Here is a 15,751-nt window from a genome sequence, read left to right on the forward strand (position 1 = left end):
GCACCTGGGCAACATCTCCACCCCACCAGCATGGTGAGCACAGGCATTGTCTCCAGGTGGGTTGTATATTTGGTGGCTTGTGAAGGTTTGCATTTCTGGGATCACCAGGAGGCCTGCGCTGCCACTCACAGGAGGTGAGATCAGAGGTTCTCAACACCCGGGTTAGCGACGTGGTGCTGTAAGGCTGAGAGGCAGACAGAGAACACATGGGTTCCAAGACATCATTTGCACAGGTTCTCCCCACCCCTGCCACCAAGGCAGCCTGGCAGAAGTGCCTCGCCTTTGTTCTACCCAAAGAAAACAGACAGCAGAGCTGGGTGCCTGGCTGCAGGAGATCTAAGGATAAAGCTTGATCAAGCATGAGGCCTCCACTGCTGCCAAAGGCAGCCATCATCCCCATCCAACAGATTCTGCAGACGAGAAACAAAAGGCTGAACAGGGGCTGACTCACCCAAGGTCAACAGCTGGCCTAAACTTTGACTGAAGTCCAGGGCTCTTAAATCTGGGAGCCTTAAGTACAAATCTGCTTACAGTGCAACCCACAGTAGCAACAACGGTGATATTAACCCCCACCACGTACTGAGCACTCACTAGTCCCAACTCAGTGCGCAGTGCAACCTCTTTCTACAGATAAGGCAACAGGCAACCTGTCATTGTTAACAAATGGAGAAGAGAGAAGTCTTTTTTTTTTTTTTTGTTTATTGAGGAAGAGTTTCACTCTAGTCCAGGCTGACCTGGAATTCACTCTGTATTCTTAGGGTGGCCTCGAACTCATAGCAATCTTCCTACCTCTGCCTACCTACCGAGTGCTGGGATTCAAGGCGTGCGCCACCATGCCCGGCTGAGAAAGCAGTTTTAAATTCAGATTTCTGGGCCCAGCTCCTGAGTTTGGGATGAGGTCACTTGTCATACATCCCTGGCACCTGTTAAAGGCATAGGCAATGTCTTGTGACCCTTTAATATGTAGATACCCTCAGGTACTTCCCAACACTCTGCTCTCAGAACCTGGGAAAATGGTTTTTCCTTGATCCACAGCCTGAGGAATGGCCAGAGCAGCTGGGCACTCGTGGAAGTAAGCTTCTCTGTCCAGGAGGCAAAGGCTCCAGCCCACTGTGTATGTCTGCACCACTGCCCAGTGCAGATGGCAGCCAAGGAAGGCAAGAGACAGTTAGGGACAAACCACTGCTGGCCACAAACACATCTCTCACGTGGCTGCCCACTGCCCACTAGCACACTAATATGGCATCTGATTTACAGCCTCCCAATGGGAATTGAACCATGAGGTAGGCAGTCAACAGCCACGCAGAAGTGCCCTCCTGCAGCCGCTGCAGGCTTCTCTGGCTCCGTGTGGCGAGTACACGTGTGTACAGTGCACAGAAATAATGTGAGAACCAAGCGCCTGTGGGGGAAGCCTGGCGCACTGCACCCCTGGGCTCGCGAGGCGCTGCGCTGAGCTGGATGGGGTCTAGGTGTGCGCGGGGGGGGGGGGGGGGGGCAGGCAGGGCCTCTGCTGGTGCTTAGGTCTCTATCGCCAACAGAGAGCTGACCTGTCCACAGAAGGCAGGCTACTCATCAAATCTTAGGGTTGGTTCCCCACAGGAGTCAGAGGTACTTGCAGTGTAATCAACAGATGAACCAGAGCTATTAAACATGAATATTGCTCATGTTTTTCTTTCTTTTTGGCTTGTTTTGATATAGGTCTCACTCTAGCCCAGGCTGACCTGGCATTTACTCAGTAGCCCAGGATGGCTTTGAACTCACAGCAATCCTCCTACCTCTGCTTCCCAAGTACTAGGATTAAAGGCGTGCGCCATAACAGCAGCTTTTTTTAAATTACTAAACGAATTCATTCATATATCAGATAGGAAAAACAGCTAGAGAAACTATCCTTTAGTAACATATTAGCCAAAGGAAGTGAGGGATCCCAATTCTCATTTAAACCCCCCTTAACATGGCAGACCTGCTGTTCACATGTGTTAAACATTAATTATGGCTGTTACTCATTACACAGCAAAAAGCTCCTGGTACAAGCACAATCATTAACTTCCTTCCTTGCAGGCCCAAGGCATTCTGGGAGGCCATGAAGGAGACAGAAGGCATCCTGGGAGCTGAGAGCCTGTTGTGAGGTGGCCTGTGGCTGGAAGTGACAGGGAGCAGTGGCTAGATCTAACACTTTTCACAGAAGAACCATCTGCAGAGCCGTGGGCTAATGTTCACTGTGAGATCCCCAAGGATGTGGCACCAGGGCAGGTGGGAACAGCTAGTGTAAGAATACTAACCTCAGAACATTTGCATTTGGGGAGGGTGGCCAGCAAGGGAACTGCTTCTGCCCCAACATCAGGCCACCCCATGCCAGGTTTAACACACTTTTCCGCATGGAGGACACCTATACAACAGTAGAAAAAGGCAAGTGCTCGGCGCCCAGCAGCTCACTGTATCTGGGCTCCAGAACTATCACCTGTGGGGTGGAACTGAAGCAACACCCAGACGGCAGTGTTCACAGGGTTAAGCCTATACTAGGTTCCCAACTGGTGCCCCCTCTATCTTAACAGGATTACTTTAAGTCAGCCAAGTGAGCTGACTGAGGAATGACTCATGGCCACTCAGGAAACACACATACCTGGGACATTACTTTCCCTTTCTCTACCCTTTCAGCCTCCCTTGATCAGGCTGAGAAGTTTTCAAACTCAAGAGAGAGGCTGCCTGTGGAGACACACCACAGCAGTACCCCCACCACTAGCTGACAGTGAGAAGTGTGCACCGGGGTAGTAGTGACGGGGGCCAGACAAATCCGGCAGGGTAGGGGAGATTAGAAGGGAGGCTTCCTGAAGGAGGCGACACTGATACTACCTGAGCTGAGCTGTGACATCATGCTCTACAGGTGAGAAAACTCAGGTGCAGGGAGATGAACAGCCTGCCTGAGATACTGAAGTGGTGAGTGGTGGAGTTGGCAAATGAGCATGGGACTGTCTGACTCCTGCCTATTGGTCTTGAAATGTCAAACATACTGTCCTAAACTTCCTAGGGCAGAACAACCCACCAAGGAGCCAGTGGGGAACACAGAGAAAGGCCCCAGATCACTGCTGAGAAAAATGCCTGTGGGGCTGGAGAGATGGCTTCATGGTTTAGGAACTGGCCTGCAAAGCCTAAGGACCCAGGTTTGATTCCCCAGGATCCATGTAAGCTAGATGCACATGGTGGCGCATGCATCTGGAGTTGGTTTGTGCGCCCATTCTCTCTGCCTCTCAAATAAATAAATAACAAATAAAATTAAATTTTAAAAAAGCCTCTGCCTGAGTCTGAGCCTGTCTTCAGTTTCTGCTTTTGGCAGTGCCCTGAGCGGGCAGCTCTGATGGGAACAGACAGCTTGACAGAAGTGATACTACTTACTGGACTGGTTATAGGAGCTTACCAGCCAGGGTTCAATTCTCTAGCACTAACAAAAAAAAAAAAAAAAAAAAACTGGATGCAAAGTGGCACGTGTGTCTGTGATCCCACAGTGCCTATGACAATGGGAGGCGGAACCATCAGAATCCGAAGCTAGCTTGCAGCATCTTTGAATAAAAATTAAAATTAAGGGGCTGAAGAGATGGCTTAGCAGTTAAGGCATCTGCCTGCAAAGTCAAAGGACCTTGGTTCAATTCCCGAGGTCCCATGTAAGCCAGATGCACAAAGTGGTACATGTGTTTGGAGTTCCTTTGCAGTGGCTGGAGGCCCTGGCGTGTCCAATCTCTCTCACGCTCTCTCCCTTCCTTTCTCAAATAAATAAATAAAATTTTTGAAAATGTGGGCTGGAGAGATGGCTTAGCAGTTAAGGCACTTGCCTACAAGGCCAAAGACCCAGGTTCGATCCCCAGGACCCACGTAAGCCAGATGTACGAGGTGGCACATGCATTCTGGAGGCCCTGCCTGCCCATTCTCTCTCTCTCTCTACACACACACACCTCTGTCTCTTTCAAATAAACAAATAAAAATAAAACACACACACAAAAAAAAGACACTATCTTTTGAATGGGCCGAGCGGACACAACCATTTCCCAGTAAAACCTGACCACACATCAGTCCTGGGGCCCCACATGGCAGTGTCTCTGTGACCCAGGACACCATGGTGTCTCCTGTGGGAAAAGCAGGCGGAAACACCCAGTTCTTTGGAGAGCTGGTGGTATTTCTCATTCAAATCCTTAATGACACCGTGGGCTGCACAACTGTGTGTGAAGGGAAGACCTTCCTAGGTCTGTGCTCACCACAACTGAAGCCCTGTAGGATAGGCTTTTGACAGTGTCAAGCACTCCTGTGAGAAGGCTCCTTGTCATCAGCACAGAACAGGGCAGTGCTCTGCAGGACGAAAAGCACCCCTGCTCCATAAAAAGAACTGGGGGGGGGGCGGTGGGGAGAGGCTCAGGGTAGAATCCCCAGTAGCCCTGTGTACTCTCAGTGGCAGGTAGGCTGGGGTCCAGGCAGAAAGGGGCATGCATATGTCCCAGAGTGGTATACAAGCCATGCTCCTGCTGCAGGGTGGGCCTCTGCCATCAACCTTTCTTGTTGAAGCTGCTACAGTCACCCCCAAAGATTAAAGCTCATTGTACACATTTAGCTCTCACCAAGATTCTCACCACAAGCCTGGCCCCTAGTCCCTGTCTTCCCCTTGGTAGGCCCAGCTCTATATCCTTTGGTGATTTAGAAGCACTGACAAGGATCCCCATCTAGGTTCCTCAACCAGGCTGAATGTGAAGTCGTAGCATACACAAGAGAAAAAAGAAGGGAATCATTTTCTCAGCTAACAGCTGCTTCCTTGTAGTGGACCCTGGATTCCCAGTTGCTGGAGCCCATCTCAGGAAACTCCAGAGACCTAAAATCAAAACAAAACTAAGCGGGACGCACTTCCAACAGGGGCTGCAGTAAAGACAGACCCCCATCAGTAGTACCTTCCTCCTTGACCACACCAATGACTTGCTGAAGCAGGAGTGCATACACTCACACATATGTACATGCACACTCACCCTTCTTGTGCATGTACACCCCAACACAAGCATCAGTAGCTCAGGTGGGAACTCTGCCCTATATTCCCAAGCAGCCATACTGCAGAGCTGTCAATGACACTCCAGTACCTTCCAGCCCATGAGTGATGCAGCCTCCTTTCTCCTCCACCCCAGAGCCAAGAGCTGCTTGGGATAAGCATAGCCAGTATCCACTATGGAGCAGGACATATAAAGCTAAAAGACTTGATGAGAGCCAGAGGAAAATGTGATTCTGCATCTGTCTTCTATCAGCAGTGGAGTGAGCCAGACTGCTGGTGACACCTGAGATAGTAACTCTGTGACCCAAACCAAGACCAGAATGGGCACTGTGGGCTTGGTATTGACAGCTAAGGCCCTGTGCCAACAAATAATGAACAGAAGTTCTAAGCCATTTTTGGGCTTGAGTGGGCAAGTTTCAGCCTGATAGCCTTCTGAGAGATGATACCCTGCAGGGAAAGTGCCTCTCACTAATGTCAACACAGATCACCTGGAATCTCACAGGACTCATTCCAACTCTGTAAGTCTGGGGTGGGGCTAAAAATACTTCTGATTGGCAACATTTATGCTGCTGGCTGCAGACCACATTCTGAGCAGTAAGATGTCACACTAGACCAGAGCATCACAGATAACAACTGCCCTGGGACCCTGAGGGTGGACAGTCCAACACCTGCCCATGACACTGTCTCATGCCAGAGATCCACAGTGTCTGCAGAACTGTTGGCCTTTTGTCCCTTTAATCAAGCTGGTGTTTGCAAAGAGTAAGCTCATGGACAATAAAAACCCTCCCACACATGGAGGAGCATGGCTCATTAGCCACAGCAGGGGACAGTTCTCAGATTCCCTTGGGTCTAGAGAAGATAGTAGATGTGAACTGATCAGGAGGGACATGGGGTGACAGAGGACCATCAACCAACCACAGGGCTACTATCATCTTGATTAGGTGCTAGGGATGCAAAAAGGGGATGAGATAGGCTATCCTGTAGAACCTACCACCCGGCAGGTGAGACCTACACCCACAGAAGTAGCTCTGTGTTGATGGTGCGAGAAGTTTGCCAGGATCAAATAGGAGGCCGTGTTCCAGGGCCTATTCACAGAGTGGGGAATCTTCAAGCTAGGCCTCTTCAAGGAAGGTTCAGGACCTTTCCAGACAGGACAAGGCTGAGAAGGACATTTCAAGCAGAGAAACAGGACACATGAAGGACTTGGGAGCGGTGAAGAACAGGTTTTGAAATAGCTACAACATCAACTGAGACGCTCAGGACATGGGTCAAATGCATGTCTTGGAGATCAGAAAGAGGGGCAGAATCTAGCTGGGTGTGAATAATGAGAGATTTAAGGCAAAGTGAACTTGAAACAAATTAAAACTCTTCCTAAAAATGACCTTTAATGTGATTAAAAAAAAAACAAACAAACTAGTCACTCAATGTCTTTTTACATGATTAAGTTGTTAGATACAAATGTTTTGGCATCTGGCTTTTCATTTCTTAATATTAAACAAGCATCTTCCTTAGTTGTTATCAACTCTTTCTAAACCTCACTTATTCTTAGCAGCACAATATTCCACCATATATATATATATATATATATATATATATATATATATATCTCCATTTAACTAGGAGGGTGTGGTGACACATGCCTTCAATCCCAGCACTGAGTAAGCAGAGGTAGGAGAATTGCCTGGGCTAGAGTGAGACCCTACCTTGAAAAACAAAAACAAACAAAAAATCTATTTAACCAACTTCTATTGCTGGGCATCCTTGCTGTTCCCAATCCTTCGTGCCCATAAACGGTGCCTTTTCTGAATTTCAGACCACTAATGTTGGCACAGATTCTCAGGAGTGAGACTACAATCAAAGAGGTTTCTGGAAAGGTCCTGAACCTCCCTTGATGAGGCCAAGTTAGAATATCCCCCACTCTGAACACTGCCTGGTACATAGCGTCCCATTTGGTCCTGGCAAACTTCTCACACCATCAACACAGAGCTAGATCACTTTCCAAAGGAGCCATGGAGAAGCACAGTGGTATACTATGAATGGATGGATACTAGGATTCTGGAAGACCAATCTTGGAGGGGGTCAGCTTGACAAGGATGTCCCTCAGCGGGGACAGAACACAGAGCAGATTCTCTAAGCCATGCAGGACTAGGTGGGCTCCATTAAGCCCAAGGAAGATGGCTCTGCAGATGGGGAGACGGGATCAGGGATCCTGGATGCCAGACATGAACCTCCCTTCCCTCAGGGACCTATATAATCTTTGAAGGGCTCCTGGGTACAGGACAGATCTCAGCTAACTCATCTCAAAACATAGGCCCATCATTTGCCCCAGGCAGGCTGGACCCTGTGTATCAAGCACATTGCTCAGCAGCTGCTTCCTTGAGTAGGCCCACTGCTCCTACCTGCCAGAGCAGGGATGGTGACCCGGTTCCACTCCCATGGCTGGTCGTACTCATCAGCGGGCCTGTCATCGTCCTGGGGCAGCTTGCTCTCCCGTAGCCGAGGGCTGATTGTACTCTCCGAGTCAGAGTCCATGCTCTGGCCTTCTGGCTCATAAGGGGTGTCGTACAACTGGATACCTTTGTGTTGGGACCGGACACTCTCCTGCCTCTGGAATTCTGTAGATAAAAAGGAAGGAAGCAGAGATATAATGGATGTGCAGTCAGTATCAACCAGGGAATAGGCCCAGCTCAGAACTACTGGCCAGAGGCTGGCAGGGGAACAGCCCTTTTTCTGTTCATAATAGCCCTGAGTCTAGAAGGTAGAGCCTTGGCTCTCTGGACAAGGTTTACTATCCAAGATCATAGGTGCAAACCTAACAATGGCCTTTGAAAGCATCCTGCTTCTGTGCACTGGCTGATCTGTCTTACAGGTACGGCTCAGTCACGAGCAGGACATGGTAAGTATATCTGACCCTACCCAGACCTCTTGGTTTGATGGCTGAGTGGTGTCATCCCCACTGCTCTGGCCTTTCAGTTCCACCAGCACAAAAAAAAGGACATTGCACCAAATGATTTCCCAGTTTCCACCTGGCCCTCAGATTCATCTGAAAAAGCCGATAAGCAAGGAATCTCTGGGAGAAGACCTTGCAGGGGTGGGAGCGGGGGACACTTTTTTTTTTTTTTTAACCTCGTGAAGCATGATGTCTTCCTTCCCTATGTTTCTACCTCCCCAGAGCATGCACATTTTCTCATCCAACAGAACATGTTGAGGATTCAGAATGAGGGATGGGCATCTCAGCTGCTGCCATTTAAAATCAGGTGATTGGCCTTTGGACTGTGAATACCTGCTGTCTGCAGGGCCTCTGCAAGGGTCTTGAGGAGGGTTCACTGTTCTGACTGCTCCTGAAAAGGCCACTATTTCCTAGAGACATGTGCATATGTCACCATGACACTTGGCTACAGGGCTAGGAAGGGAAGAGCAGGCAGAAAGAGATGGTATTTAAAGTGACAGCTCAGACAAGTGGAAGGAGGAGGGGATGGCCCCCTGTGAGAAGAACCAGGCAAGCCAAATAATGCCATGCAAAGAACATGCTTGGTGCCTACTTTATTTTTTCTTTCTTGGGACAGGGTCTCATGTATGCCAGGCTGGTCTGGAACTTGCTACATAGTGCTGACTGGCTTTGAACTCATGATTGAGCTGCCTACCTCAACTTCCTATGTACTGGGATTATAGAACTACCATCATGCCTAGCTTACTGTGGTTCATAAATATAGTCAGTCCACATTTGAGCCATTAAGTTACAGTCCAGTGGTATTAAGTATAGTCACAATGCAACCATTTCCACTATCTATCTCCAGCACATTCTCTTCTTCCCAAACTGAAACACTGTACCCATGAAACACTAATTCCTCATTTCCTCTCTTCACAGGCCCTGGCAAACTCACTCAACTTGCTAATTCTATGAATTTGACATTCCTGCCATCTCCTGTAAGGGAGTCAGATTTTGCCCTTCTCTGACAGGCTTACTGTATGTGGCACCATGCATTCAATGTTCTTCCATGTGGCAGCATGTGTCAGAACTTAATTTCTCTTTAAATTTGGGTTACATTTCATCATGTGGCCATTCACTGTCCAGTTGTACTGTGCTGCGGTACCAGGTTCAAGATGAGGGTTGGAGGTCAGACTAGATACAAGAAGGGTGAGGGTTCTGAGAGGAGCTGTTCCAAGGAGTTCTGAAGCCGCAGTCTTGAAGAGCAGCTGATAGGACGTATGGGATGACGTCAGCCTTTCTGATCAAGAGCCCTGTTTCTGGTGTCTGCTCTTCAATCCAAGGCTATCTCATTGGGATGATAAAGCACCTACCGCTCATGCCTGATGAAACAGAAGCCAATGACACTGTGCCCTGATCTTTCCTGTTTCATTAATTAGCTTTATGCTGGCGTTCCCCACTCTTAACTGAGTCACATCCAACTTTGTGGCTTTTGCTCTTCTCCAGCACCAAAATGTAAATTTATGTTGCTAAACAGATGAATTCATTTTAAAATGTAACTAACTTTATAGCATTATCCCAGAAGTCATTATCTCTTACCAAAAATAGCTGCTAAACATATGAAGAATGAATGAGAAGCAAACCCATCAGGCAGGTACAGCCGACTTCTGTGTGGGAGGAAGCCTACGGCTTGCTTTCTCTCTGCCCAGAAAGGGAACTGCAAGTGCTGAAGCTGACGTGGATGAAAGCAGAAGCAAAATTCTCTCTCTAGAAAGCCGGAGAATGAAGGGAACCTTCTTGCTATGTGGTTCTCAGGCCACTTAAAATCATGTCTTCCTATTTGAGCAGAACATAGTGTCTCTCAGTCCTGAGAAAAATGGGGATCATTTATTAGTTTTGAGCACATGTCCTCTGTCCCTCTTTTTTACAGGAGAAAGAGGAAAGGGGCAGAGGCTATTTTTCACTTGTATTGAGGACCAAGTGTAAAGTACTGATATAATTTTGTAAATCACCTCATGTACTCAACTATCTATATTATTACCTTTGTAGGGTCCTTGACATCTGTAGTCTTTGTCCCCAGTTTCTGTGGAGCATCTAGGCTCCTGCTTGAGGAAAGGAGCGCTGAGACATTGGAGACACCGCTAATAAAACACTGGATGGGGAAAATCACCTTCCTTATCCCCTCAAAAAGCCAGACCAGCAACCACTCAGTACACACTACATACAGTTTACAAAGCACCTCTCACACGAATTGGCACAAAGCAATTCACGGGCATACTTTGGCTAGGAGCATCATGTCCCCTCCCCTCTAAAGTCATGTGGGGGATAAATGACCAAGAAGTGATAGACACCACTCTGAACCACAAATACTTTTTAATTTATAAAAATCCCTGGCACTAGTCATGAAGTACCTGAGAGGAAATGTCAAATACAAACAGTTTAGTATGACACCATAGTGAGAAGAAACAGACGTTCTACATAAATACCAGCCTAAAAGGAAAATACATGCTGAGAACAGATTAACTATTCCATCGGAGGGGCTTCTGCTATACCGCTCATGGAGGATTTATTGTTCCAGAAGCATCTGTGTCTTACCAAAGCTGGGTTTGTAATGGCATGCAGTTAAGGCACGGATGTCATCATGGTGATCATTAAAAACAAGACTTTTCCTGTATTACATGGTGGATTCAAATTTTCATTAAGGCTCCAACAATTGGGAACAGTTAAGTAAATTATGGCATGTTAACTGGATGGAATATTAAACAGTCATTATAATGATATATAGGAAGATAATGTAGCTACACATGAAAGTGTGCATGAAATTATGTTAAACTAAAAAGTAAAATACAGAAATGGCTTATGCATGGAGAGCAAAAGCGTATAATGCAAGCTTTCCAAACAAGTCCCAGGCAATGTAAACAATGCCCCAAAGGGAATTCTGCTTGTGGTTTAAGAATTGCTCAAAATCAACATGGCACATTTTGCACATAATATCTAAACTCTGGTGACAGCAATGTCCCAAGTACAGATACACAGGAATAAAGAGCTGAAAAACCAATGAAGGAAGGCAAACAGCTACTGTACACAGAGAAGGGATTACTGCATAATTAGTTTGGAAAGTTGTTGTAAACAATGGCTAAAGATGCTAGTAAAGAAACAATGTGATTAAGACAGGGACACGTGAAAGTAAACACTGTCATGAAGCAGCTTGGGTCTCTCTAGGAACTGGGCATGTTTCAGGAGTAGCCACCTGTCCCCAAAGAACACGCCTGCTGGGGAGCAGCTTCTCTCAGAGAGGCTGGCCAAGGGTCCAGCAAGTCAAAGGCCAATGTGCCAGGCAAGCTTGCCAGACATTGCTGCCTCCTGCCTAATGACCAGGCCAGGCCTGTCCCCCTTATTAGCCAGGCCTGTGGGTGATGGTCCTGAGATTGATCTAATAAGGAAGTTGGTGCCCATATGCTGAAAGTCACAAGTTATCTAGACATTGCCATCTACACGTTCAAGGAAAATGACCTTTAAATTACTGGGTAGCAGGCTGTGATTTCATGCCTTGTAGGCAGCGAGCAGAAACATTAAGTTGACAGGGTAGGGATTTCTGTTGACCTCTGGAGTAGAAGGGTTTTCAAGTGGAACTAAACATGGAAAAAGAACAGGCAAAAATACCCCCCCCAATTTGCAATCAGAGAATGTTAGACCTGGAGGGGACCCATTCATCCAAGGGTGGCAGGGTGCTATCCAAGGGCGGTGGGTGAAGACCTGTCTGCACACGGAACAAGGTCTAGAGCAGCTAGCTGTCCATAATCAACAATCAAGGGAGGGAGCCCGGATAAGCTAGGTGTAGACCAGCAGCCTTCTGGAGTAGGTGCGATGGGGGGAGGGCTGGAGATTCCCTCCCCCACAATCAATCTTCACTTTTGTTCCTAGATGGACTAACAAATACTGCTTCCTTTAACAAGAAAACACTATTTTTAAAAAAATTTTTAATTTCTTTATTTGAGAGCATCAGACACAGAGAGAAAGACAGATAGAGGGAGAGAGAAATGGGCATGCCAGGGCTTCCAGCCTCTGCAAATGAACTCCAGACGCGTGCGCCCCCTTGTGCATCTGGCTAACATGGGACCTGGGGAACCGAGCCTCGAACCGGGGTCCTTAGGCTTCACAGGCAAGCGCTTAACCGCTAAGCCATCTCTCCAGCCCAAGAAAACACTATTTTAAAGCAGTTTTAAGTTAATAGCATAACTGAGTAGAAGGTAGACTCTATGGCCCTAAACATGCATAGTCTTCCCCATTGTCAACATCCTCACCAGAGTGCCTTGTTAGAGCTAATGAACTACACTGATGTCACACATTATCATGCAGCTCACAGCTTAAATGGGGGGTCACGCTTAGTGCTGTGACTCCATGGGTGCTCTTTGTGGTCCTTGCTCTGTCTGCCTAACTTCTTGAGCCCTGGATCTTTTTCCATGGTTTTGCCTTTTCCAGAATGTCATAGCGCTGAATCATGCACAGTGCAGTCTTCTCAGATCAGCTTCTTTTTCTCTAAGCAAAATGCATATTAGTCTTATTTTCTTTTTCTTTATTTTTTTCATTTTTCTTACTTTCTTTTTTGTGGCTTAATAGCTCAATTCTTAATATTCCATTGTCTGGATGCACTAGAGTTTATTTACCCATTCAAGTACTAAAGGATATCCTTTTATTTTATTTTTATTTATCTGACAGAGAAAGAGAGAGAGAGAATGGGCACCACAGGGCCTCCAGCTACTGAAATGAACTCCAGACACACGCAGCCCCTTGTGCATCTGGCTAATGTAGGTCCTGGGGAATCAAACCTGGTCCTCTGGCTTTGTAGGCAAGCACTTTAACCGCTAAGCCATCCCTCCAGCCCCTAAAGTACATCTTGCTTGCTTCTAAGTTTTGGTAATTATTGGTATAAATATCCATGTGCATTTTTTTTTTTTTTTTGAGGCAAGATAACATTCTAGCCCAGGCCGACCTGGTACTCCCTCTAGTTCCACGTTGGCCTGGGTCTCACAGCCATCTTCCTACCTCTACATTCCACGAGCTGGAATTAATGTGGGCTGCCATGGCCAGCTAATAGTTTTATTTACTTCTTTGTAAGCAGAGGTAGAGAGAGTGGGTGCGCCAGGTTCAGTAGCTACTGAATGCACCACTTTGTGCATCTGGCTTTATATGGATACTGGGGAATTGAACCCTGGTTGTTAGGCTTTGCAGGCAAACAACTTAACTGCTAAGCCATCTCTCCAGCCCCCATGTGCAAATTTTTGTGCCAATATTAGTTAATTTTGATGTTTAACTTGATTAATTATGTTAGCTTAAGTAATGGGTAGATTCATTCACCTTTTCAAAAGTAGTGAAATTGAGTGTGTGGGGGGGAAGGGAAGGAGGCAGGCACGCCAGGTCCTCTAGCCATTGAAAATGAACTCCAGATGCATGCGCTACATTGTGCATCTGACTTTACGAGGGTATTGGGGAATATAACCTGGGTTCTTAAGCTTTGTAGGCAAGTATGTTTAACCAACCTTTAAGCCATCATTCTAGCCTTTAAAAAAAAAGTTATTTGAGAACAGGGGGACAGAGAGAGATGGGAAAAGACAGGTAAGAGAGAATGGGTATGCCAAGGCCTCCAGCCACTGCAAATCAACTCCAGAAGCATGTGACATCTTGTGTGTGCATCTGGGTAACATGGGTACTGGGAATCAAACTTGGTACAACCTTAAGCTTCTCAGGCAAGCACCTTAACCACTGAGGCATCCCCAGCCCTCACCTTTTCTTTTATATAGATTTTGACTTCTAATAACAGTCTTCTTTAAAAATTTTTTATTATAGACATCCTCTACTCTAATTTTACATTTATTTATTTATTTTTGAGGAAGGGTCTCGCTCTAGCCCAAGATGACCTGGAATTCACTCTGTCGTCTCAGGGTGGTCTTGCATTCATGACAATCCTACCTCTGCCTCCTGAATGCTGGGATTAAAGGGGTGGCACCACCATGCCTGGCTAATTTTATTCTTTCTTTTTTTAAAAAAAAACTTTTTTTGTTTATTTTTATTTATTTATTTGAGAGCGACAGACAGAGAGAAAGACGCAGAAAGAGAGAGATAGAGAGAGAGAATGAATGGGCATGTCAGGGCCTTCAGCCACTGCAAATGAACTCCAGATGCATGCACCCCCTTGTGCATCTGGCTAACGTGGGTCCTGGGGAATCAAGCCTCGAACCGGGGTCCTTAGGCTTCACAGGCAACTGCTTAACCATTAAGCCATCTCTCTAGCCCCCCTCCCATCCTTTTTATGGTTTTGAGGTAGGGTTTCACCTGAAATTTACTATGTAGTCTCAGAGTGGCCTCGAACTCATGGTGACCCTCATACCTCTGCCTCCCAACCCAACTCTCTACTCTATTTTGAAAGCAGACAGACATCTATCTAAATAAAAAATATACAACACACTTCATAGTAAACATCATTTATCAACAAGAAGACTAGAATATGTCTTTTCTTTGCCGTTTTACCTACCTTTCAGGAAAGGTGTAGCTAGCTTCTCTGTCTGGGAAGCTGAGGCCAAGGAAATTGGTTTGTGTTTCAGGGGCACCCTCCTGTCCCCGCACTCAGTCAAGAGTCTCCTGATCCCAGTCTGGGAGGAGATGGACAGGAAGGAGCCCAGCAGTAAGACAGGGCCAAGGCCCTCGAAATTGGAGGCTTGACACTACACCCCAGGAATGAAAAGCCACCTTTTGGTTTAGAGAACCCAGAAGGCTGTAAAAAATTGAGGCCTGTGCCATGGGCACAGCGGTACAGCACTGCAAACAAAGCTGACACAGGGCAGAGGAGACAAGGCTAAGGCGCCAGGAAAGACGAAGCTGCAGGAAGGCAGAGGGAGCTTCTGGTTGGCCTTGAATACTGAGTTCAGCACCCTAATAACAGGAGTTCTGGACAGGGTATGGATAGGTGGAGACAGTCCTGCAGGTGCACAAGATCCTCTCGAAATAGTGCTGGCCACAGACCCTCACCCCCATGTTCCCCAGCCAGGCTTGTCTGGAATCCACAGTCACTCCCTAATCATAGCATCGCAGAACTCAGCAAAGACTAACCCCTGCCACCACTCTCTGCCTAGAGAATATCTCCTTTGCAAAAGGTGGGTACATTTGACACTGCCACTAGACTCTCCTCCATGGCCAAGCATCCCATGGAGGGAGGCAAAGAGCATGTAAATCGCACGAAGTAAAGGCCAAAACCATCGAACCTGGCAGAATGCTTGGCTTGACTGAATTCTTAGTTTCCCCTCTGGTAGTTTGGATGTAATCATGTAAATGTATAGCCCCATAAACTCAGGATTTTTTTTAAATTAGACTTGTAACTTGGGTCTCCGGCTATCTGGTAGAGAAGGTGTCGGTGGGGGCAGATCCTTGAGTGCAGCCTAAGGGGTGGTTGGGGCAGAGCTGGCTGTCGGTGGTTTCTCTGTGCTTAGATTGGTGAAAAGGAGCCAGCTATTTTCACCATTGACAGCACTTCTCCTGGATCTGTAAGCCTGAAATAAAATCCCTTCCTCCCTTAAACTATGTCTGGTTGGATGTTTGTCCCAGCAATGTGGGGCCGACTATATCACACCACCTTGGAAAGATGTTATGAACATAAATAAAGCCAGACATGCCAAGTGCTTAGAATAATGCCTGAAACAAAGAAAGCACTCTGGGAACCCTAACTCCAAGACCCCTCCTGCTCTGAGCCTGCGTTCTGCCCCACAGCCTCAGAGGGCAGCCTGCAGAAGTTGGGCCGGTCAACCCTACCT

At 47.0% G+C, this 15,751-nt stretch overlaps 1 protein-coding gene across 1 annotated transcript in view; it reads right to left on the reverse strand.

Annotated features, from left to right (window-relative positions):
• Shb (SH2 domain containing adaptor protein B) overlaps positions 1-15,751 on the reverse strand; it is a 134,641-nt gene that overhangs the window by 41,988 nt on the left and 76,902 nt on the right. The window contains exon 3 of the mRNA XM_004658308.3: positions 7,417-7,632. Coding sequence (XP_004658365.2) covers positions 7,417-7,632 — 216 coding nt within the window. The remainder of the gene's footprint in view (positions 1-7,416; positions 7,633-15,751) is intronic.

This window comes from Jaculus jaculus, chromosome 1 (genome assembly GCF_020740685.1).
Source record: "Jaculus jaculus isolate mJacJac1 chromosome 1, mJacJac1.mat.Y.cur, whole genome shotgun sequence".
Taxonomy (NCBI): Eukaryota; Metazoa; Chordata; class Mammalia; order Rodentia; family Dipodidae; genus Jaculus; species Jaculus jaculus.